The sequence below is a fragment of the Ischnura elegans genome, chromosome 12 (assembly GCF_921293095.1).
Source record: "Ischnura elegans chromosome 12, ioIscEleg1.1, whole genome shotgun sequence".
In the NCBI taxonomy this organism is placed as follows: domain Eukaryota; kingdom Metazoa; phylum Arthropoda; class Insecta; order Odonata; family Coenagrionidae; genus Ischnura; species Ischnura elegans.
The window spans coordinates 47,207,837-47,232,784 of record NC_060257.1 but is presented as its reverse complement, the minus strand read 5'-3'; the positions used below and the strand labels follow the sequence as shown (position 1 = coordinate 47,232,784).

The 24,948-nt window shown below is 36.3% G+C and overlaps 1 protein-coding gene across 2 annotated transcripts; it reads left to right on the top strand.

Annotated features, from left to right (window-relative positions):
- The first annotated feature begins 375 nt into the window (after positions 1-375).
- On the top strand, positions 376-24,948 carry LOC124168848 (dymeclin). Of its 2 annotated transcripts, none has more exons than XM_046547199.1 (14): positions 376-756; positions 855-1,001; positions 1,095-1,222; positions 4,913-5,000; positions 5,189-5,293; positions 6,521-6,660; positions 9,522-9,761; positions 11,346-11,560; positions 11,647-11,772; positions 14,370-14,483; positions 14,800-15,054; positions 16,544-16,720; positions 16,805-16,918; positions 21,655-24,948. In XM_046547199.1, the coding sequence occupies exons 1-14, from the start codon at positions 617-619 to the stop codon at positions 21,811-21,813; spliced, it is 2,148 nt and encodes a 715-aa protein (XP_046403155.1). In that variant the 5' UTR covers positions 376-616; the 3' UTR covers positions 21,814-24,948. The 2 variants fall into 2 exon arrangements, with proteins under 2 accessions (XP_046403155.1, XP_046403154.1); XM_046547198.1 differs by having other exon boundaries at positions 16,538-16,720.

The window sequence follows — 24,948 nt, the reverse complement described above, 5'->3', positions numbered from 1 at the left end:
CGGGGGGGAGGGGGGTCGTGGTACAAAAAAGTTTGGGAACCCCTGCTCTACGCGATATTTTTTCAGCAGAGGAACATTGGGATATAGACGGGCCTTAGCCACCTACAGTAGGTGTCTATGGACGGGCACACATATCTATGAACGCATTTCAAAAATATAGTTCTCTGAGACACCAACAAAGGCTTTCTTCGTCAAGCAAGGGTAACAATAAGCCAGTACGCACGTGTATATTTCATTAGTGTCACGATTAGATTCCTGAATTTAAATTACATTTTTCCTCACTATTTTACACCATTTGAAACCGGCATCATGGATTCCGCCAATGGTAAATTGAAAAACAAATAAAATAAGGGTAGCGCAATATTTTTATTTGACGACACATCCGTTCAACGTTGTCATCTGCTGGCTATGTAAAGAGTAGCTTTAGGATTATAAGTATTTATGTTATAATATAGAATGCATGTTTTAATGGTTTCGTTTGAATTACCGAATAAGCAGTTTCATGCTTGTATTAGTCGCAATTAGTGCAATGAACTTTACGCGTATTTGCAGGGATGCGTAAATCGTTTCGTTGAATGTTTATACTTTTGTGAAGTTGAAGGTTAGGAATGACATAATGGGTGTTTCGAACAGTCGTCTCGGTGATTTAACGAAAAATGAGTACATACAGAAATTCATTGGAAATGAGCACATATCACCTAATGAGCCTTTTTGGAATAGATTTCTTTCATTTTCGTTTATGCCACCGATCACTAGGTTGGTTCTGTCATTACTGTTTTCTTGACGTTAACATCTTAAGGTAAATCATGCTCATGTTTGTTGTTGAATTTTTGGATTTTTTATTCCCATTTTAGCACTGAGCATCGAATTTTAGATGAGAGTATTCAGCCTATATGTCAGCAACTCTTCCTCAACAATGTTCGAACAGGAAATTTTGGTTCTCTCCTGCATGTCTTCCTCATCCGTGCTACCGAGCTGCAGACATCGGCACAGACGGAGAAGTAATATTTTTTCTATTTGATATAATTATGTTATATTTTCTATGAAATTGGTCTGCAAAAGGTCTAACATTGGATTGCATTTCCATTTTATAGCAATATGTTTTGCTGGCAATCTTACAATGCTTTGTTTCTCCTGAGATGTTTCATCAAGTACCTGGTGGAGAACCATAAAGAGGAAGACCTTGTGAGGCATTTGGAAGTGCGACCAGCGAAAACCGAAGGTAGGTATTGGTGGTTTCATCTCTTATTGATACCGATGAGGCGATTCTTGGCCCTTTTATGAATTTGTCCAAATTTGATGCAGCGTTTAAAATTTATATTATCACCTCGTAAATCTTTTTTTGGAATGCACGATCGAAAGTTATTTTTAAAATAAAATGTACTTAACATTTTAGTGGTCAAATGCTGATCTAACAAGCCGGGCAATACGTGTACATATATGTATGATTCTGCTAAGTTCAGTTTAGATTGTTTTACCTACATCTACAGATTCTGTTTTATAACATCAGGACTCTGATACCTTCCACCTCAGAATTAATGAGATTGAAATCCTTCCTCTCTCAAGAGGTTCATGTAATGTATGGATGGTGTTATGTAACTCAAAGTAGGTTTGGTTTGGTGAAGAAAAATCACCTTTTTATACCTGGTCGTTCCATTGCCCTAGCCAGGTTGAAAAACACTTGTGAAGAATTTTCCTTATTAATTCTCTGCAATGTGCCACTTATCATCAGCCACCGTGGCAGAGTAGGGTACACTTAATTTTGTTCTCTTGCCTTGAGTGTCTGATCCAGGATAGGGACAAGTGGGGGTCGAGTGAGGGGGGGTGACCTCCCAGCAGTAGTGGAGGAATGAACAAAATTACCATTCTAGTTAGTGTAAATTGGATACCTAATAAGGGGGGGGGGCTATAGTGGATCTGGATCCCTGGATCTGCCTCTGGATTGTAACATAACAAAAACGTGTAAAATAGGTTCGAAGTTAAGAGCTAATTTGTATTTCAATTTGTTAAAGAAGGTAAATATATCAGAAAATGTAACTAAATACTTGAGTACAAAGTGGCAACATCCAAAAATTTCAATTTTATCTAGTGTGTTTTTTGACCTAATGGGAGGGCTATAGCCCCTCCCAAACTCAAAAATGATTATTCAGGTATAAATGATTTGCAAAACAAGGGTTGTAATGTTGGAACTGTAATGACGGAAAATTTTGCTTAGCAAATCATTTTAACAATTTTGACATGCATATTTTACATTGTAATGACAAAGAGTTTAAATTAGATTTTATGAAAAAATTTGAAATTGGCTATTGCCCGTATGGAATTTGTAACGATGTTTTACTTTGTATTGACTCACCATTGTTAAAGTTAAGCATTCCCATGATGGCAAAACCTTGACCTTAACTCACACCCCACTTGTTGTCTGTGTCCTGTTTTGGGCTACTTTTCCGAACCTCAGCCTCTGACCCTGTCTAGCAGCATTTCATCTCTTAAATACCAGTCCTGTGAATGAATTCCTGGGTTTTTGGGAAACCAGATGAGAGTTTTCCATATTCCTGCATGAACGAGAATTAGTCCACAATTCTCCAATCTTTACCTCCTCTCCAATCTCTATCTCTCTCTCCTTCAAAGAACTCATCCTACCATTTCCATCTCCTCCGTGGCTACCAATCGCATACTTGAATGACTCCCTCATCCCATCTGGAACCTGGTGAACAGACAAGAATGTGAAAGGGGAGCTGTTTCTCCGCCTGCTGTAGTGTCTCCCCTCCATGTCTGGTTCAGTCCAGTTCCTTGGGATTTACAGTCCACCAAGACAATGTAGAGAAGAATTGGATATAAAATCCTTGTGTAGGCTTTGGCGGTGTGGCGAAGATTCAGGGTGGAGGTTTTCGGGGTTATCACCGCGTAGATTGGTCTCTGCAGACAACAGTTTCGCCGGCATTGCAGCTGGCTTCTTCAGGTCAATGAAGTGGAGATCCGAGGTATCGCCCGTCTCTTATACACCCCGTCGGAGGCCGGTGTCTTCTCATTGGTTGGTTCATGGGGCTCTGTTGGCTTCTCATTGGTCCGCCCCTCTTGGTGTTGTCTTGTCTCTCTGGGTTTCTTTCTGAGGACTCTTTTCCATGTGTTTGAAAGCTGGTTTCCGTCCTCCCTGTTGAGGTTTCTCGGTGTCTTCATTATCTCAATAGCTTCCCTGATGATCCGCGGGAAGTATCTTTTTTCCATAGCAATGACTTTTGGATTGTCGTAGTCGGGATAGTGATTCGGCCCACTCCATGTGTGCTCAGCTATGGCCGAGAGGCATAGTTAACTGCTAACCCCGAAAACCTCCACCCTGGATATAAAATCAGCTGATTGGAGATGACCAATCATCACCAGTGAAAGCTGGCTACCACCACATCTCACAGCCTTTAACCCTCAGCCAGCCGCTCGTATCCTAAATTTATCCACTTCTCATAACGTATAGAAAACCTTCCCTCCCTCGATACAAAACCCTTTACCCAAAAAGTATCACCCTTGTCTTGTATCTCCCATGTGGTTCAGATCTCTTGCTTTGCAGTCACTGCATGCCGGTCAAGTAATTTTTTGTCAAGTATAAGGTTTGTCTTTCTGAACAAAGGTTTTTACTGTGTATTTGAAGTACTCATCAAGCTTTTTGAAATAAATGGATCCATTTATTGTTCTATTGTTCCTTACTTTTGTTTGTCTTCGTGGAGTTTTTCCCTCATTTTGTGTCACCGACATATGAAAGAGTTCCTCTTGTCAAGGCAAGCTTTAGAAACTGCCAGATGGAATATGTTTCACCGCAATCTTTTCCTTTTTACAAGAATATTCTTTATATCCCTCTCTGACTGCTAAGTCATCGGCAAGTCACAGTATACTATTTATTTCAATGAGGATTTTCATGCCTGGCTCTTTGATTTATTTTATAACTTTCTCAATAAAATCGTTGCAAATTATGGGGGAAGTGTACACCCTTGTCTCCCTCCTTCCCTAATTCATGCTTATTCTTAGCTGGGTCCTGGTTTAATCACGGCAACTTTTTTGTGTGAGCATCACATTCCAAACGATATTATTAAAAGCCTTTTCTAAGTCCACAAATGCTATAAATGTTTCTTGTTATTCTCTATTCTCTTCTCTATGAGAAGCCTGCAGGTGAATACTGCTTTCCTTTTGCCCTTGCTTTCTTCAATCTGAATTAGTCTTCAACTAGGAACTACTCTGCTTTCCATTCTATTCTCTTATAGATTATTCTAGTTAATATTTTAACTTCTCTACTTTCTCTCCTACTGTCCTGTAGATGATCTTTGTTAATGTCTTCGATGCATGTGTCATTAAGCTGATGTCCCTAAAATCTTCACACTTCTGTGCTCTCTTCCTTATGGGAATATGGATGATGATTTTTTTTCTCACAGCCCCTTGGTCTATTTTACTGTTGGGTACATTTCTGACTCTTGTGTGGATCTGTGTACATATTTTATTCCCTGTATCTTTAATAAGATCTACTGGAATATCATTCCTGGGTCCTCTTTTGCAGTGTCAAATTCAGATCTTAAAAAATGGTTCATATATCATTCTTATCAACTTGACTTTCCTCTTTGATTGTTTTTGGTATGGGATTACATATTTCCATAGTATAACTCTCTCAAGGTATCCAGAGTAATTCTTTAGGTTCTCAGATTTGACATTGTTTAGGTTTTCTCCCTGAACCACTACATAGCCTCTGGCTTGTTCTTGATTGGATTGCCGTAGCATTGAGGCTAAAGGAATAGTAACTATTCTATATGAGAATATACCCAAGAATTGACGCGGCGACGTAGCCCAAGAGTTTTGAATCATAATTCTGTATTCTTGTGTCGTACAGCAGAGAAATAAACACTCATATTGTAATTGTAATTTATGTTTCTTTTAGCCACACAAAGTAATGATGAGGACTTCACATCACGATTAGAATTACTGATGGATGCCCTGCCAGAAATTATAATCAACGTTCCTATAAGGTATGTTTATTGATACCTTTGCCATCTTCATAGGCCAGTTAACGATAATTTTATATGAAATTTTAAGTTTTAATAATTTTGATGGATTGTAATGGAATATAGGAATGTATTTATGCGAAGTGCATGAGGGATAATTAATTAATGATTTATTTTATGAAATTAATAATGCTGTCTTTTCATCAATACAGGGACTTCACTTATCAACTCCACCTGGAAGCAGTTAACTGTCTATTGGTTTTACTCTCAGTGCAAATGTTTTCACAGTCCCAAGCCTCATCTCTGACTGTATATAGGTAATGGAACTGCTCAATATTTGGTGAAGTTCTAAATGAACACAGTTGATAATCAATTTTGGAGTTAGTTGGCTGATGTATGCATATTTTAATTGTTCAAAAATTATCAAATTTCATTTTACAAACACACTGTAGGATATACCTCAGGAATATTATGTGAAAAATGTGCTTGTGAGCTGAAAAGCACTTAGAAATGATTGCGTACATGTTATTATTGCCATTAGACCTCATTCAATGATGTCATTTTTGATATTTTAACCTTGCTTAAATTACTTTCAGTAACATAGTTTCAGTTTAGAATAATACTCCTCATAAAAATAACATATTGTTTACTTTGAATATTTAATGGTGGATAAAGTCTGGCACAGCTTATTCTAACATTTTGGGAAACATTTTTACCCAAATAAGGCCAGTTTTTGGAGTTCACCTAATCAATTTTATTTACAAAATATCCTATTTTGGACTTTACTAGGAGCCTATGAAATTTTTGCCAATCTACCAGTGGCGTAGCCAGGGGGGGTCTGGACCCACCCGAAATATAAAAGCACAATTATTTTCCTTCATAAAGGAAAACAAAATATTGAAAATCATGAATTTACCAAGTATTTCTTTAACAAATGAAGTTTTTCGATTATTAAAAGTGTTAAAATTAGTTTAATACTCTCTGCTTAGTACCCTGTTTTTCTAAACATTTGCCCCATGCTTTTGGACCCCCCCAGAACGAAATTCCTGGCTACGCCACTGAAATCTACATCCATGACTCTCTGGTCTTTCGCCCATTTCTCCAGCCACTTGGCCTCCATGCCTATTTCATATGATTAGATTAGTGCATCTTTCCAATGAGACAATCATACAATATTGTATACACATTGATTCAGCGTTTCTTCTCTTTGAAAAAATAATAAATTAGGGTAGATATTAAGCACTGTATTTCATTTTATGTATGATTTTTATTTGTGGGAAAATAGGCACTTTCAAATGTGAACTTATTCCTTCTAGCATTTAATAAATCAAAAAGTTTTAAATTTTCGTAAAAATTCTGATTCTTATAGCAGTCCAAGCTTGATTTTTGATAGTTTTAGTCAATGTGGTATTAGTTTTCAATGAGTTGGTTTGTATCCTGTAATCAATTTGGTGTGCATCTCATGAACCCATTTGAAGTTTTAAGTTGATTTTTGTAAATGGGTGATATTTTTAAAGACAGTATTGTATACATTTTTGATGCAGGACTCTGATGATGGGGAAATGCTCAGAGAAGTCCAATTTGCTTTCCAAAGCATTATTAGAGCATTTTGCTGCCCAAGAAAAACTTCCATTGAGTTTGCAGAGGAATGGAGCTGGTGGAAGTTTTATGTTTGGCCTTGCATGTAAGGATACCCATTCAAAGTTTTTGGAAGCTGTGTGTAGTTAGATTGTATTCACTTTTAGCCTATGTCCTTAAGTAATTAAATAATCATACAATAATTTGTAAGTGTGAATGTTTATACTATTCACTTAAATGCTTTTGAATACAAATTTATTACACTAATAGCAACTATGGCTCTCATTTCAAGAGAAAGTAAATAGGGATCATGTTTTTTAAAAATCAGTTAAACTAGAAAATGTGATCGACATGTTGATGTTAATATTCAGCAGCTGGTTTAAGTTTTCGCTGATCCTTGAACTAATAATAACTAATTTTAGGGTACTTCCAACTACACATATGAGACTCTGAGGAAGCCTTCAGCACCTGAGGAGTACTTAAGTTAATATTTGAAGGCACAAAAAAAATAAAATGAAATTAATTTTTATAAGCTACAGATGTTTTAAATATCTCTATGAAATTGCTTGCTAAATGTACTTCGTATGATTATTTTTATAATGAATTTCCTGCCAATTGTACACTTTTGATTCATCACAGTCTATCAAAGTTTTCTTTGCCATTTTGTACGGCCGTAATAAGGGCCTTGATCATGGTATTAATAGCCAACTCAGTAATTGCTAAAAACAGGATATAGAAACAGTTGTAACGTTTCAATTAATTTCACTTAGTTTCACACGTCACTTACAAATATTTTATTAAACTTTAAATGATACAAACTCGGGAGCAAGGGAATACCCGTCCGCCATAACTATCACAATCCGACTCCCCTCTTTTCATCTCCTCCCGCGCCGTCAACAATCACAACAATTACCTCACTCCACCTCTGCTGCTTATTATTGCTTGAATTACGTCACACCAAAACCAAAACAAACCACTCAAAATTAGGTGTTACATTTGCCCCATTGGAAAAGAAAATGGAATGACGTGCAATTTTCTTTTTCAAAGCCTTCAAAAACAAAGTATTATGGGTTACGGGCGTGGCCCCAATGCCTTCAGTTTTGAACTTCCCCCTTTCCATCACATAAACACAGTTCACTCCACTTCACACACTGGCATTTTATTATTCTATTTGTCACACTTCTTTTACTTATCACTCCCCTTCTTTGTTCACTTTACTCATTCATTCATCATTGTCATCATTCATTCCAAGCATATAAATATTAACTATGTACTTAATAAATAATCAACAAACACTTTTGTAATCATCCATATCAAATTATTACACATGTATTTACCCTCATTTTTTTTGTCATATCACCCTTCCACCGTCTCTCTAGGGTGTAATTACTTTCGCCACTTATCTAATTGCCCTATTTTAAATTTTACTCTCTTCCTTTTCTCTTTCCTCCTTCTTCTCTCCACCCGATTTTCGTCCTTTCTTACGTTATTTTCACGTATCCTAAATATTCTCGCGATCTTCTCATAGTCACTTTCTCCTGCTGATCTAAGCTCGGTTATGTGATTGTTTCCTTCCGCCATCATGGAATTGACAAGGTGCTGTCGCTCCGGTTGGCGCGCCTCCGCTGCATTGTTTAGTGCAGGCCGCTGATCAGCTGATCTCTCGCCCGGCCGGTGAACGTATCCATTGCCGCGAAAGTTTTTGTCTCGTCGTCCCTCTCTCTGCTGGCTCGACGCTTGCCACTCCCGTTGCTGTGATTTCTTCGAGTCCCATCCGTGCTGCTGGTTGGGCTGGAACGCGCCTCCTGACGTCCTCCACGCACGCTCCTCACGGGGTCCCGATGTATGCCCCCCATCGAACGTCGGGACCCTCAACTGCACCGCGGATGCCACTGCGACGTCGGGTCCCGTGCCTTTCTCACGCACGATGCGTTGGACTGCTTCCTCATCTAGCCCAGCTGCCTTTGTGGTGGATTGTTGTCCGTCCGCCATCATCCCGGGCACTTCCTCCACTTGTTTTTCCTTTCTCCCCTTACATTCTCGCCGAAACGCCGCTAGCCCATCATTGATGCTTTTTATTGTCTCCTCCAACTTTTTGTCTCTTTCTTCTTGTTTGCTATCTCGCCTCTCCAGTTCTGCTTCCCATTTTCTATCTCGACTCTCCCGTTCTGCTTCCCATTTTCTATCTCGACTCTCCCGTTCTTCTTCCCATTTTCTATTTCGACTCTTCTGTTCTTCTAGCATCTGTCTTAGTAGCACCCGTAGGTCACTGTATCCTTGGTCCTGCGTCTCCATCTCAAACTCATGTGTCTCTATATCTACCCCTTCTTTTATCAAAAGCGGTTTTAAACGCTCCTGCAGCTCAAATTTCGCCCCTTGGGTCGTCGATCCCCGATTCCTCAACAAACTTTGTAAATCTACCTTTTTCAGTTCGTAAAATTTTTTCACTCCCGCCATCTTGAATTCCCGCTCTCTACGACGCGACTCGTTCCTCAGGCGTTCCGTGGTCTCGATCCTCTCGAGAAGTCGTGCCCTACACGTTGCGGTGCCAAAATGTAACGTTTCAATTAATTTCACTTAGTTTCACACGTCACTTACAAATATTTTATTAAACTTTAAATGATACAAACTCGGGAGCAAGGGAACACCCATCCGCCATAACTATCACAATCCGACTCCTCTCTTTTCATCTCCTCCCGCGCCGTCAACAATCACAACAATTACCTCACTCCACCTCTGCTGCTTATTATTGCTTGAATTACGTCACACCAAAACCAAAACAAACCACTCAAAATTAGGTGTTACACAGTCTACAGATAGTAAAAGAATATAGAATTGGCTTATATAGTATGTTTGTGGATCCTAACTCATGGTATTAATTATGATTATTTCAATTATTTCAATTTCAATTATGAGTTTTTTGTTATTGGAAGTGGTTTAAGTATGATGTATTTGTTTCTTTCTCAGCTGAGATATGGAATATTCTCACCTGGGGAATGGGTCAACATGCCGAAGCTGGAAGGAGTGGTGACTCTGGAAGCAGTGCTACCCAGCATTCAGAAACCCCTCCTCTTGCCTCTCAGTCCCTCCTTCTGTTGCTGTGTTTGGTCAATCATTGTACTGTTACGAATGCTGCAGTACCAAATGGGCTATCTAACCCTTATAGGGCTGCTCTGTTCTCCCTTGTAGACTCGGCATCTTCTCAGGGTAAGCGCAAAGTATAGTATACAAAATGAATATGTATGTTTTTTTTTGAAATGTTATCTTCTTCTCTAACTTTCTTTGGCTTCTCAGCACCTTGTAAGATGATTCAATGGTATTTGACTAAATCAGGTTTTTTTGACTCAAGTAAAATCTCTCAATATGTCTAGTTTCCAAATTGTCTTTGCGGTATGTTCCCGTGTAAAAGAATTTGCGATGAAAATATCTTAAGTGTCCTGTGAAACAGTGATAAAATGCTTTAAAGTAAGAGGCTATTGCTTGTTGAACTGTTAGGTTGAAAACCATCCTCAAGTTTCTTGAAATTGTCTTGCTATAGTGTTTTAGAACTTTCTCGAATAACTTTAATACTCAATTAAAACAGTTACATATGTGTTTAATGCAGGGGCGCCGACTTATAAAAAATATTGGGGGGGCCCATATCAGGGGTCTTGCCCCGGGAAGAGGTTAAATTCAAATTGTCTCGCAGCACCGAAACACTATCATGATTCACACCACTTGTTTTCAGTAAACCTGCTTAGCCTTGTAATTATTTGTTTTAACACATTGTTGAATTTATTTTAAAAGGTAACTATCGTCAAACATGGGAAATAAAAATTAGCAATATATTTTTGTGATTCCACAAAGCATAATATAACTTAATTATTTCCTTGAAACATTGAGGGCCCCCCCAAACGAATCTTTGAGGGGGCTCGGGCCCCCTCAGGCCCCATGGAGTCGGCGCCACTGGTTTAATGCAAAATTTTATCTCTGTTTCAGCTAAGATTATGTTGGGATCATTTTTATTTTTCAACACATTTTTTAGAAAGTTTCAAGCCAATTAATACAGTAGTATTCCAATAGTCTTGCTGCAGTTTATATTATTCAATAGGGTAGTTTCCTTCATCAAAGAAAACGAAAGGCATCTATTGCGATTCGTTACCCACCATTAGTGTATTCATAATATACAAATTATTTGGTTTTAGAAATATCGGTTTAGACGAATGGCAAGGGTCAATTTTATCCTCATTTGAAAAAGGCCAGATTGGCGCCCATGCGATGCCACTCCACGTGACGTCACAGGGACTTAGATGCTATACGAGTAGTCAGGAGTTTTACATCGTCTGAGGTTACCAGTGTATGCATGAGGCACAGAGCTCAGGGAAACATGTCTTAATAATCACGTATTAAAACTGGCTAAGGTCGTAAAGTTTCCTTCGTTTGATAAGGTATTAATAATCCTTATTTAAGCCAAGCACTACCAGCCAGCATGGTACTCTGCTACCTGCTAGCATCCTGTGTCGTATCAGCGCTCAGAGTTTTGCCCCAAGGTCACCTCCCCTGTGGCAGCGGGAACCAGAACGACGTCACCAGAAGTTTACCCGGCATTCATACTTACCCGTCGCATTTTTGCCGGCTTGAAAATTTTCACTTTTCATTTGATCGCAAAAAATAGATATTGTCAGTTAAAAATCTAAAAGCATGAAATACGTACTCCAGGAGTAATAATCTTTCGATTTAGGCAATAAGAAAATAATAGGAAACCACCCTATTCTATTTCCCTAAGTTCACGCAACATGACTTTCATTTCAGGAGAATGTGTCATTGAGAGGACTGAAGAAAACTATGCAAGAATAGTTAGCTCAAAGAAAAGCAATAGTCAAACTACAGTGGATTTTGGATCCCTCTATAATACTCTTTGTGCTACTCTAAGTGATGACCAGACGACCTTATTGCTTTATCTTCTTATACATCGGAATCCGCATTTTCGGACCTATTTAATGGCTAGATCAGACATCGAAGGATTGGTAAAATTACTTCCATACTTTTTGTGGTGCTAATAAAAGTTTTGATGAGGAACACTGTTCAAAAGTCTTTCCCTTTGATTTTGCAGGTAGTTCCTATTTTAAAAACATTATACAATGCTCCAGACAGTAATTCTCACCACATCTACATGTCTTTAATTATTCTTCTTATTCTGAGCGAAGATGATTTATTCAACAAAACGGTTCATGAAACTGTGAGTATGATGTATGTTATGCTCTGGCTAACTTTTCTGAGGTAGATTTATAATGACTTCATGGTTTTCGAATTTTCTCCATCTTGGTACGGTAGAGTCTCGGTGTGGATATAACAAAATGTTTCAATTACTAACAGTTTTGGATTCCAGGGCTTGGATCCAGTTGGGATCTTTAGATACTGGTAAAATGTTTTGGTAAATTGTCATGTATTAATTTTAGAGATGGGTCGAATAGCAGATTCCTCGAACTCGAATATCTAATTCAAATGTTAAATCATTGCTTGAATATTTGAATACCTCGAATACTAGAATTGCGCAAAGCATATTAAACGTACGTTTCTTCTTCTGTTTCACTTGATGAATGTATAAATAAAAAGGTATCCAGCGGAACCTCGATCTATCATTTTGCAAGGGGATGGATGAAAAAAACGAAAAATGCAGGAATGTTTGACTAGGTGGCCTATGCAGCAGGAAACCCAGGATTTTTGCGAGTAATTGTGATTTCCTTCAAAGGATTCAAACAGGGATTTAGCTGATTAATGGAATATTTTATTTTATGGTAACAATTTAGGCATATAGTTGATTCAACTAACATCTCTTTCAAATATCCTAAGGGGACACACCACCTCGTGAAAAAATGATTGCATGCCGCCTCGGCATTTACACTTCTGCTGATGGATTTCTGTCTGATGTATTCATTCTTATCTACCAAACGCCATTTCAGCGGCATGCCCATCTGATACTCGGCTTCATCCAACTTCTTATTTTCAACAGGTAGCTCGCTTTACCCCCACTCCTACTGTCAAGTGCTAGCGGACAATCCGAGTCATTTTGTAAAATACATGTGCTTCTCCACCAGATTTTCTTCTTCAATTATTTTCAGTCCATCTTTGGAAGTTCTCACGAGATAAGCAGATGAATTGAAGTTGCTAGCAGGGAGAAACCAAATATCCTGAGAAAATATCCCTTCATCTGTGACTGTGACAATAGAGATTTATGGCATAACTAATAAATTGTAGCTTGATGTATGTTTTCGGAAAAAAATACTGCATCAACTTCCGAGAAGCTCAGCTGCGAGAATATTGAGTTTTGCCAGAATTCTAAGTCTCCATCGTATTTTGACATTTATTTCCTGCGTAAAATGCTTAAAGAAAGTCAGAAATACGCCGTGTTTGGTCTTATACTTTTTTAAATTACGCGCACATTACTAATATTTCAATCCAATAAAGGGGTAATATCAATTGCCGAAAGTCATTCTTAGACATCTCTTGGGCTAATAGATGACTCATGCAGCATTGACCTACAGAAATGGGGAACTTCGAAGCAGGTAGGCAGAAAAAGGTCAGTGGGGGAGAAAGAGTGAAAGACGATTCTATTATTCTCCTGTAACTTGATATTTTTTTTGAAGCTTTTGATTTATGGTCTTCGTAATGCAAACCCTGCACGAGCTGGGGCCTTTTGTTTGATTTTGGAGAGGAGGAAAGCATCGGAGGAGGGGCCAAGGGCTGATGGATGTAGGGGGTAGCGAATTTTGTGAATTGTGCTACGCAGTTACTATCCCACGGCACAGAGGTTCTCCTGGTGGGGGAAAACGGAGATTTTTGGATTTTTTCACCCAATCATTTTTGGTTCCCCACGTTGAACTCTTTTCACCGCTCTAATCCACGAATTTGATGTAGTTCGTCAACTTGCCTAAAATGGTGCTGTATGCGCTAAACGAATATAGTTCTCTACATTTTTCTGTGTCAACTACCAACGACGTGCATGCGACAGTGTATGGCGCGAAATTCAAAGTATTCGAGGTCGTACATCTAGCATAATTATTCGAGTTCTGGAGTATTTGCAGATACTATTCGCACATCTCTAATTAATTTCAAACAATGGAAAAAGAGACCCAAGAAACCTGAATTTATGTAATGCACTTAATTATTGGGGTATTTTGAAGTATTTTTTCTGAAAAGTGTATTTTTAACTGTGTAGGTATCTCATTAAAGCACATGAATTATTGCTTTAGCTGTTGAGAATAGATAACTGTAAGAGCGACACAAAGAATAACATATTAGAACCCCACTATATTTTCAGGTCTGACAGTGACAATAAATCAAGGGAGATATTTTGTCAGTGGGACTGTTATGGGATTTTATTCTTCAGCCTTTCCAACTCTAAATGCTAGGCATGATTTTGTAAGAGCATTTCTTTTCATTTGTAAATGGCTGGTGTCCTCGCCTTATGCCTACTTAGAGGTAAAATTTTAATATGGAATCATTATGCCCTAAATATTTGTTTGCCACTGTTTCCAGAATTGTGGATAGTCTCCTTAATGTGGAGTGTCTTCTGTTTATGTTGGCATACAAATTATCACTGTTGCCTGTATAATGTTTACATTAGCAAGGAAAGCATTTCAATTTAGACTAATTAGATTGGGAAACTGGGGAGCATCTCCTCTGAGTTTGAGTTTACATAGAAATTTTGAGGATTTTGCTCGTTATTATTTTTAAGTATATGGATCCCTTTACTTGCAACCACATTTTTCAAGATTAATTTCCGGTTAGGTTAGATGTATGTGATAGATTTGTGTATTTCTTTCATTATTTCAGAAACTTAAAGGGGTTGTGTGGTATACAGAAAGATCAATCTCGGAGATATCTCTTGGGGGACTTCTAGTTCTGGTTGTTATCCGTACCATTCAATATAACATGCTGAAAATGAGGGTAAGTGTTCCGTTTTCAAGAAAAATATATTTTACATCTAGTATGCATAAATATTTGATAAGGGAGGCTATGGTTGTTGTCATGACCCAAAAAAGGTTACTTAATGCACTTGCAACTACATATAACCTTTCTCTGTTAAGTCGTTGATTTTTTTTTCAGCTGTACGTAAGATCTTATATGGCATGAAAACACTGAATGTTTTATTGTTTCAGCTTGATGTGTTAGACTCTATTCTTTATTGGAACAAGGAGGGAGTTATGTATTAATTTATTTAGGTTATATAATCTCTGAAAAATGCTATCCCATCTTTTTGCAGGATAAATATCTCCACACCAACTGTTTAGCTGCTCTGGCTAATATGTCCGGCCAATTCCGTTCCCTTCATCCTTATGTTAGTCAGAGACTTGTGTCTTTGTTTGAAACTCTTGCTAAAAAACATATTAGGCTAGCCTCAATGATTCAACATCAAATGAAGAATAAAGGCAGTGATGGTAATGGCAGTGTAGTATTGCAAATTCCTGATGCTGAGGATGAAGGAAGTGGAAAAAATGAAATGATCTCCAGTGATATGGTAAAAGTATTAGTTGTTTATTTTCAGTCTTGATTGCATGGCTGTAGTCTTTATTTCTAGTCACTGTTATCTGTCACTATAATTGGTACAGTAGTACCACGTGGTAACAAAATTTATTGTACACAAAGTAGTTATTTTTTTATATTTTGAAGCTAAAATATATTGCATTGAATTTTTTATGGTACTGTAGCATGTAAATCATGATTCAAATAAGTCAATGGAATTCTTCAGCGTTGGTCACATTCTCATTAACCCTCAAGCAGTTGCGGGTCTTTAAAAAATACAAGCAGTTGCACTCCATGTGCCATTGTGCGTGAAGAGGCAGTGTGACAGCAAACAAACTCAATGTCGGTGTCTACGGCCTGTTTTAATTTAATAGGCATCTCTACTGGTAGCCCTTAATGTAGATATCTATTTTGTATGACTAATGTTATCACCTCTACTCCACTTCTGAGGGTAAATGGCAAAATTTTAAGTTCTTCCACTGAAACAAAATTCCTGGGACTATATGTGCATGAATCATTATCGTGGGAAATTCATATTGATACTCTTTGTACCAAAGTGGCATCTGGATGTTACCTCCTTAGAAGGATCAAATCGCTCACCGACACCAACACAGCCCTTTCTGTCTACCATGCGTATATCCATAGTAGGCTGAAATATGGAATTGTGGTCTGGGGCCACTCTCAATACAGTATTAGGCTTTTTAGACTCCAGAAATGGGCCATTAGGATCATCCAAGGTATTTCTGGCGGAAGTAGCTGCCGGGAGCATTTTAAATCTCTGGGTATTCTTACATTACCATGTATATATATTTTTTCAACTATAGTTTTTATGCTTCAATACAAAAGCATGTTCGAGATTGGAGTAAATGGTGATATACATAATTAAAACACGAGAGCATATAAAAACTTCAGGATTGTCCCCCATAATCTAAACATGTATTGCAAAAACCCTGTTTATGCTGGAGTGAGTTTTTACAATGCATTGCCGAAAGAGTTAAGGGAAATATGCTCTATGAGCACCTTTAAGAAAAAACTGTGTATCAGGTGAGCAATTCTTGTTATTCTGTTGATGAGTATATGTCTTTGCATTTGAATTTCTAATTTTTACTTTCATTGTTTATGTTTTGTTTTGTGTAGTACATACTTGACTTGTTCTATACATGTTGACCACATGTCTGGGAACCAATAAAGAATTAGTATTATTATTATTATAATTATTATTATTATTAATTTTGAAATTGTTACAACAGCAAAAGTCATAGTGGATAAAATTGCTTGATATAAATTGATTTTTAAGAAAATTGTGCATGGAACAATGATTGTTAATGAAAATGTTTGTATAATGTATGAAGTAATGTATAATGAATGATGAATGTAATGTATGTGTGTTGAATGATGAAGTGCATAATTCATCTACTGCATATAGATATGGTGGTGGTGCTAAGCCTGCTTTGTTAATGGTGGATTTTTGTTCAAAGGTGCAGGATTTGAATGTTTTGGAAGAAGTTCTCCGAATGGTTTTGGAGATTCTAAATTGTAGCCTCACAACTCAACTTCCTCATAATCCAAATCTTGTGTATGCTCTGCTGTACAAGAGGGAAATATTTGAGCCTTTTCGGAATCAGCCAGCTTTTCAAGATGTCATTCAGAATATTGAATCAGTTAGTATTTTTCAAGTTTTATGTTGTATGTATTTTTGGCTATTTATAATTCATAATTTACATATTCAAACATTATTTTTACAGGTTATATTTTATTTTTCAAATAAATTAGAGCAACTGAGTACTGATCTGAGTGTTGATGAAGTCTTGGAAACAATTCAAAAAGGTGCAACATTATGGCCAAAGGATAGATTAAAGGTATGTGTGAGCAACTAAGAGTCAGTTAATCAATTATATGCGTCCATACAAATTAAAATGTTAGGTGGACTTTATAGCAAGGTGAATAATTCATTGTTTTTTATTCCAAATTTTTATTTCATAACTGAGGCAAAATTGAATTAACATTACAGTCTCACATAATGTAATTATAATTCATCAAGTTGTTACCAAATATATGTATAACATCTTTTAACCTAGCTGGTTCACATTATAACATAAAAATTTTACTCCTCCACTTCACTAATAGAGTTAATACATATTACAAACACTTATGATGAGTTCTTCCAGCAAAAACACTGGGAGCGACAACACGTACATCCACTATTTTCATTACAATACTCCCCTATTCTTGGTTCTGCATCGTCAGCAAGAATTGTTGTCCATTATTATTTGACTCCATATGTTTTCTCCCATGGTCACAGAAAGATTGTACTACATGTTAAAATTGTATCAATTTCTATCAGAATTAATCATTTTAAATATTCTTATTCCAAATTATTGCTTTTGTTTTTGAACTCACCATAATATTGTGCCAATACTCTATTTGTACTATGGTTAACAACCGTTTAAATAATGCACTGATGGTGCTCAGGCTTTCAATGAAGTCTTCTCATATTTTAAAAACAATATCAAGGATTTGCTGTTGTTTCTTTTGTATAGGTAGTCACCGAAGAGAACAAAATGCTTGACCTGTAGAAAACTTAAAACATAAGAACTCTTTGGTTGCATATCCCATTTATAGCTGTAGTCCTGGGTGCTGTAAATCCCCCAGAATTTTTTTCAGCTTTCCCATAAAATTTGTGTATGATTGATTAAACATGAGGCTAATTGCCATTTGATTATTATGTAACAAACTTGTTTTATTGATAAATTCCTCTTACAGAGGGTTTAGGTTTGATTTATATGGATGGTCGGATCGGATACCTCGGATCTAAATATTGGTGGATGTTGCCCTTCATCAGATACTTCGGATCCAAATTCGCTGAAGGCATCAGATCTGCTGCCAAAATTTTAAATTTATGCTTCAATGAATGTAGCGTCCCATACGAGGGAGTGGGAAGATCTCCTAACCTACCTTCGCATGCGCTTTTGCACAGCAATACTTGTCCTAATCGTGAACCATTTTGTTTAGAAGCTCTTGTGGGGGTTATGCAACAGAATGTCAGTGGTGGGAATTTTTATGGCAAAATACAACAAGCACATAGGGTGTCTCTTACAAAGAGATTGAACAACCATCGGGAGATTCTCAATGCCATAGGATAACAACCGCATCAAAATAAACTACATAGCAGATTACTAACAAACACTCTTGGCCTTCCATCACCCCATGCCTCTGGTATTATTTTTCTTTTCTGAGACCACACAGTCCATAAATCATTATCTTTGAAGGAAAATATCAAGTTTCACGAGAATGATGGAAGTGTGTTTCATCCCCATGTTATCTCAACCACTGACCTTTTTAATCTTACCTACTTCAATTCTCCGTTCTGGAGAAGAAATGCTGGGTGAGTGACTTACTGGACCCGAAGATGTCTCTATGGTTTTCGGCAATTGGATGACGTGCACGAGATTAAAAAAAAGAATAAGATCAAATGCGTCGCATTTCAAATGTATGTAGGTTTTTTAAGCTCATATTGATTGAAACAAAGTTTTTTTTAGTTATAACAAGACTATACCAATATTCAACATAGTCCAATCAGAACAATTTTCAATTAAACAGGCGTGGCATCATTACTGTCAAACAAGAAGATACGGCCTGGAAACGCCAACTGTATATATCACATAGGTCGCCCAACTTCGCTTTTAAGGCATCTGACATGTTCGTCATTGACTCCCTCATTCATTGCCTAATTGCTTGAAAGATGGGGGAGCGTGCTCCTTCCCCTCCACCTATCCTTTATGCACTTCTGCTGTCCACTCACTGAGCAGTTATCTCGTTGTGCTCCTGAAACTCGTCGCATGTGATGCTAATGTTGCTCTAAACATTGTTAATTGTGTTGGAGATTGCGTAGTTGCAATGTAATTTAATGATATACCGATAAAAATGTCTTTCATTGTGTGGAAACATTTTTATTGACGGGAAGAGAACCATGTGCTTGCAGTGTGACGTGAAATTATCGCAAGGAAGTACAAAGCCCACATGGAAATCAAGTCAGTATGGGATGAGGAAGTGACAAAATTCGGTTGAAATTTACATGAGGAGTATTAAAATTCAGTCAATGGTTTATCCGAAGATTGAAACCAATTTTCATTTCCAAACGCAAGCGTGACATTTTAGATCCTGAGTGTGTAAAGATTTTATCGTTTTCAAAAAATAATTTGAAAGTTTATAAAAATGATTTTTAATCAGTAAGAATATTAAAATGAGTATGTAAATGTAAAAAGCATTCCTTTGATTGTATGTAACCAGAAGAAACTTGAATAATTACTTTTTTATAGCAGGAATTTGAAAATGCATTTGAATCCAAAAATATCCGTAGACCCGGCTCCGAAAATCAAGGATCTGATCCTTATCCAGGTCTGAAAGAATGCTGTGTCTGTCCATCCCTAATAAATAAAGTGGTGTATTCTCCAATAAAGCTTTAAGGGGATTTTTGACTTCCATTCAGAGTTTTTTATTTAAAAATAGGGGGAGGAGTGGGACCGAACATAATTTCATTGCATAAAAATTTTTATTCATATGTACTTGGGAGCAGAATGTAAATATTTTTGTATTAAATATAATACAAACAAAGTGCATAATTGCTGAAAATTTGAAATTAATGCAGTGAAATTCAGTTATTAAAGGTGTATATTCCATTGGTGGACTAAATTATTTTAGAAATATGGGTGTTTCTTGACAATATGGGAGGTTTATCAGCTCATGTATTAAAATTAGCCCCCTCGTAGTGAATTCAGTATGCATGATCTGAGGTGTTTGATCTTACCATTGATATCCATAGAAATTCTTAAAACTCTTATTTTGATACTTTTTGAAACACTAAGGGCAGTATTCTCATTGTCAGTCGACCCTGTAGGGCCAACCAGCCTTTGATATGTCATTAGCCCCTGCATATGCCACATCAAGCCCTATGTATGGCTGTTTGGAACTAAACGGACTCTACTTGATGTAGGGTACCTGAACCAGCCCTACACCCTACAAAAACATGGCGGCCAAATTTTGTCTGCCAATCACTTTGATTAAAGAATCTATGTTGTAATAGATATTAAGGGAGACGAGCTCACACAAACCATTTTAAAATGTACAAAAACAGTAGAAAGGTAATAATACTACCACATTATACCCATCAAGTGAAATAAATAATAAAATTGGCTGAAGCGTAATGCGTACAATAAAGTGGTATACATGCACCTTGTTTTTGCAAATATGTATTAATATTTTTCACATTTGGCACTTGGTATGCTTTTGAGAAACCAATACTTTGTTTATGTATGGGCACAGAAAATGTATATTCATGCAGCTATTTGCCACATAATAAACTTAACTATGGAAGGTAAAAGAAACATTAAATACCTTATGAAAATGATTTTGGTACCATATAAAATCCAAATACATATAATTTGGAGATGGGGAGAAGATAATGGATATATAAACTTGCTTTAAAAAAAAAAATGTATATTTCTACAATGTTGTGTTAATCTGTGAATTAAGTGGTCCATTTCCCAATAGAAGATATAAGGGGCAGTTGACTGTTAATAATTTAGCTGTAAAAATCTTTTTGGATTACTACACTATGTTTGGGCGGTCCCAACATTTCAGCCATTAATCATGAAAAACAATATCCAAACTGTCAACCAATACCCTCTTCCCACCTTTCTCTCCTACCCCCTATAAACCACCTAGAGATCAGAAAAAGGTTAGTCATAGAGGTTATGTCATGTCGGTGCCTTCTGCAGCAGGCCACCTTCTCCACCAGATTCCCTTGAGAAAGCGACCGGCATCAAATGGAATATGTTAGGTAGCTGCACCATGCAGTGTTTCCTTTTTAAAGACACTCTGGTGGCCTTTATAAATTTAACTGTGCAACTACCCTTTTAGAAATCTTTTTTAGAAGAAATGATCAACTGTTATAGTTGAAATCATATTTAAAGTAGGCGATAAAAACTTTGTTCTCATCATCACTGATTTATGAAAATCAACTCGGTCGTGTTTAGTAGCTGCCAGTTAACAGGGGATTTTGAAAACTGGAAAATGGCATCTATTTTTTGAAACCTGGTTGTAATAAATTAGTTTGTATATTAGTTTTACATTATTATTATTTATAAACACCCAAATGCTATGAAATAGTCCGATAAGTTTTTTACCACCATACAACTAAAATTTTAATGATGTTTATATAGTTGAGGACCTCAAATCCAGAATCTAGAAACCCGGAAAATCAGAAATCCAGAACGTTTGAAAATTCCTCTGCGTAGTGTTTTGACTTGCCACCTCATGGCACCACTCTCGAAGCCTTGTTCTGGGACGAGCAGGAAGTTAACACACGCTATGAACATGCACTGACAACCTAGACAGGGGCAAATAGGGATCTCAAATATCAAGCACAAGGGCCAGAACTCATTTATAAATTAATTAATTAACAAAATAGAGAAGCATTTGCATAGATGACCAGAAATCTAGAAACCCTTTGGTCCCAAGCGTTCCGGATTTGAGGGCCTCAACTTTAAATTATTTTTCCAAGCACTACATTATGAATTCTACATTCAATTCACAGAAATTTCCAGATCTCAAATTCAAATATGTGGAGGAGGACCAACCTGAAGATTTTTTTATTCCCTACGTGTGGTCGCTTGTCTGCCAGTCATCAGGACTACACTGGGATCCATCTAAAGTTAAATTATTTTCACTCGAAAATGGAACAGTATCAGTGTGAAAGGGTTTAAATTATATGCACTGATTAATGGATAAACTTATTGCATCCTGCTGGTAGAAATTTTTATTTCACGTGCACCAGGATTGAAAATATTGTCTCTAAACATTGATTGAGGGCATGGAACACATGCTACGAATGTGATATTCATTTGTTAGAACAGTGACTGATACCAGTGCTATGGAGGTTTGATGAATTACAGGAGTCACCTAGCATAAAGTGAAAGATACTGCAATAGTGTCACATTTTTGTTGGTTCCTGGATAATATTGGAGTGAAAAGTTATTTGCAAGATTTAATAATTTTTTACTCTTTTTCCGTGGTGCAGCTACCGGGAAACATCAGAGTATAGTTTTAATTGCTAGTAAATGTCTACTACTTTGAAAAATTAACTGTTGCAATGATTATGACTCATAAAACTGGAAATTATCAGTAATATTTATACAAGTACTCTCTGTTGCATATTTTAAAGTGCTAGTCTGCATTTGTGTAATGAAGAAATATTCCATTTGACTCGGATATTGTTTTATAATACTAAGAGCTGATGTTGGAAATAACTTATAATATCATTTAAAATGTCCCTTATTTTGTCATGGATTAAAAATCAGGTGTCATGCTAAACAAACTAAATTGTTTTCCCATATTACACTCTTTATTTTTTTATTATAGTTTTTCATTATTTCCTTTTTAAAGACACTCTGGTGGCCTTTATAAATTTAACTGTGCAACTACCCTTTTAGAAATCTTGTTTAAAAGAAATGATCAATTGTTATAGTTGAAATCATATTTAAAGTAGGCGATAAAAACTTTGTTCTCATCTTCACTGATTTATGAAAATCAACTCGGTTGTGTTTAGTAGTTGCCAGTTAACAGGGGATTTTGAAAACTGGAAAATGGCATCTATTTTTTGAAACCTGGTTGTAATAAATTAGTTTGTATTATATTTTTACATTATTATTATTTATAAACAGCAAAGACTTCCACTGCGTAAGGCCTGATATGGTTGTGTGTGATTGATAAATAGATTCTTATGTATGTCCTGTGTAGAATGTATAAATATTTGAAATTCATCCTAAATTTTATGCATATTGAGAATATTTTAAAATATTTTTTGTTAAATATGTAGTGTGTAATAATGGTGGGAACTAAAAGAATCTTCTATCATTGTGGGACAACTTACATTTAGGTTCATACTTCAACTAGTAATCTCTTCTCATATGGTTTACTAGGCTTATAAAGTGGATTCAGAGAGGCTATCAGGTATTCATTGCCCTTCCAACTTCAATTTTTTGTTTGTAATAACCACCTCTATGAAGGCAACAGTGATTCTAATTTTTGCATTAGCAGCAAGAATGTGGGCCTAAATGCTAGGAATGAATTACATCATTGGTAAAGTTCATTATAGTTTATACTCACAATCAGATATTGGGTACAAATATCATTGACCAGTAATGCTAGCAATTTATGTTTTTCTGGAAAGAAACATTGGTTGAATTCCCAGGTATTAAACATCTTTAAGAAAACTGATAATTAAACTCATGGATATTTCTAAATTTTCTGCTGAGGCATGAAGATCACATAATCTATCTTGTTGTTGACTAAATGTCATAGGTGCTTGATGTAGAGTTGAAAATTAAATGCTTTGGTTGAGTACATTTATGTTAGTTATTGAGAATCAGTTTTGAATGGCTATGATTGTATATACATACTGTGAGCCTGACCTTTGAACTTGCCTTGTAATTCAGAGTGCCCAGAGAAAAGAACTCCGTTGACTGCAAACATGTTCATACTCAATCATTAGTGATTGTTTTCATCCATCTTCAGTTCTCATCAAATTATTTTTAGTTTTGTTTGGTTAAAAAAGTTTTAAGTAATGAATTCACTGTAAAATCCAAGATTTGGTCTGTAAAACTTTTGTTTAAAAATCCTTTTCATCTACCAGTATTTCTCATCATATTATTTTATTTTTGAAAATTTGAAAAAAAAATATTTTACAATTACGGTGAAATCAAAGAATTGATTGGTAAAAATTTTTGCTCATGCATACATAATAGATTCGCTCACTGCCAGCTATTTTCCAGCTGCCTTCTCCAAGGCAATAATTGAGTGCAATGATTCTGATTCCCAAAAGCAAACCTAATGTTCAAAATAAACTATGACGTTGTTGTTGTCTTTACTATTATATACACATATCAACCATGTATGTATGTACACCTCATTGCTATTTGATTTGCCGGGATGCAATAGGAATCTGCATCTTTGGGAATATGTGAGTAAGAACTAGTCATTGGGAAAGTTTATGAGTGAGAAAATTTAAGTATTTTGATAACAACTGGTAAGGAGAAGAGCAAGCAAGAGCATGGGAAAGAATTCAATGAAATTGACTAGCATTATTTTTTCTTTATAAGTATGTAAAAGGAATACGTGTCAAGAATGTCACCTCTTTGTGGAGGTGGTACTTCTGATTTGAATACCAGTTATTGCCAGTGCTCTAAAAGGTTATGTTTTTGTACAGGAAGTGTCGTGTTTGAAGTAATTTTACAGCATTCAGATTTGAATTATCTATTCCAAGCTTGCCAGAGAGAGAAGCTTATGCTTTGATTTAAACATTTTTTATTTATACCAAGTACATATTATACTGTTGGATTTAAACAGATTTTATGTATGATATGTAACATGAGTTGCCACTATGCATAGGCTTATACTCAGCCATGGCAGGAGATGGTGTAGGAGGAATTCTCCTGAGTTCAGGCAGTGATACAGATCATAATTTAATGCCGTGGGAGCATAAATCTTATAAAATATGTATTTTTATTTATAATTGTATTTATTTCTTGTGCAACATATTGATGTATACTTATAATGAGGTATCTATTGTGTAAAAGTATTTTTTAAAGCAATCAAGAAAAATATATAATGCCACAGGAGACATTTTGTATCTAATCATGTCTTCAAAATCCATCTGAGACCTGAAATGATTTATATTAACTAATGAAATGCATCCTATGTTGATACATTAAACTTTGCATGGAAGAAACCCTATAAAGAGACACTTTTTTCTGTTATTAATATTTGGGTTTTACTATAGTTTCTTGATACCCGGTTACCTGCTAATAAAGATGGTTTATTGATGCCTTTT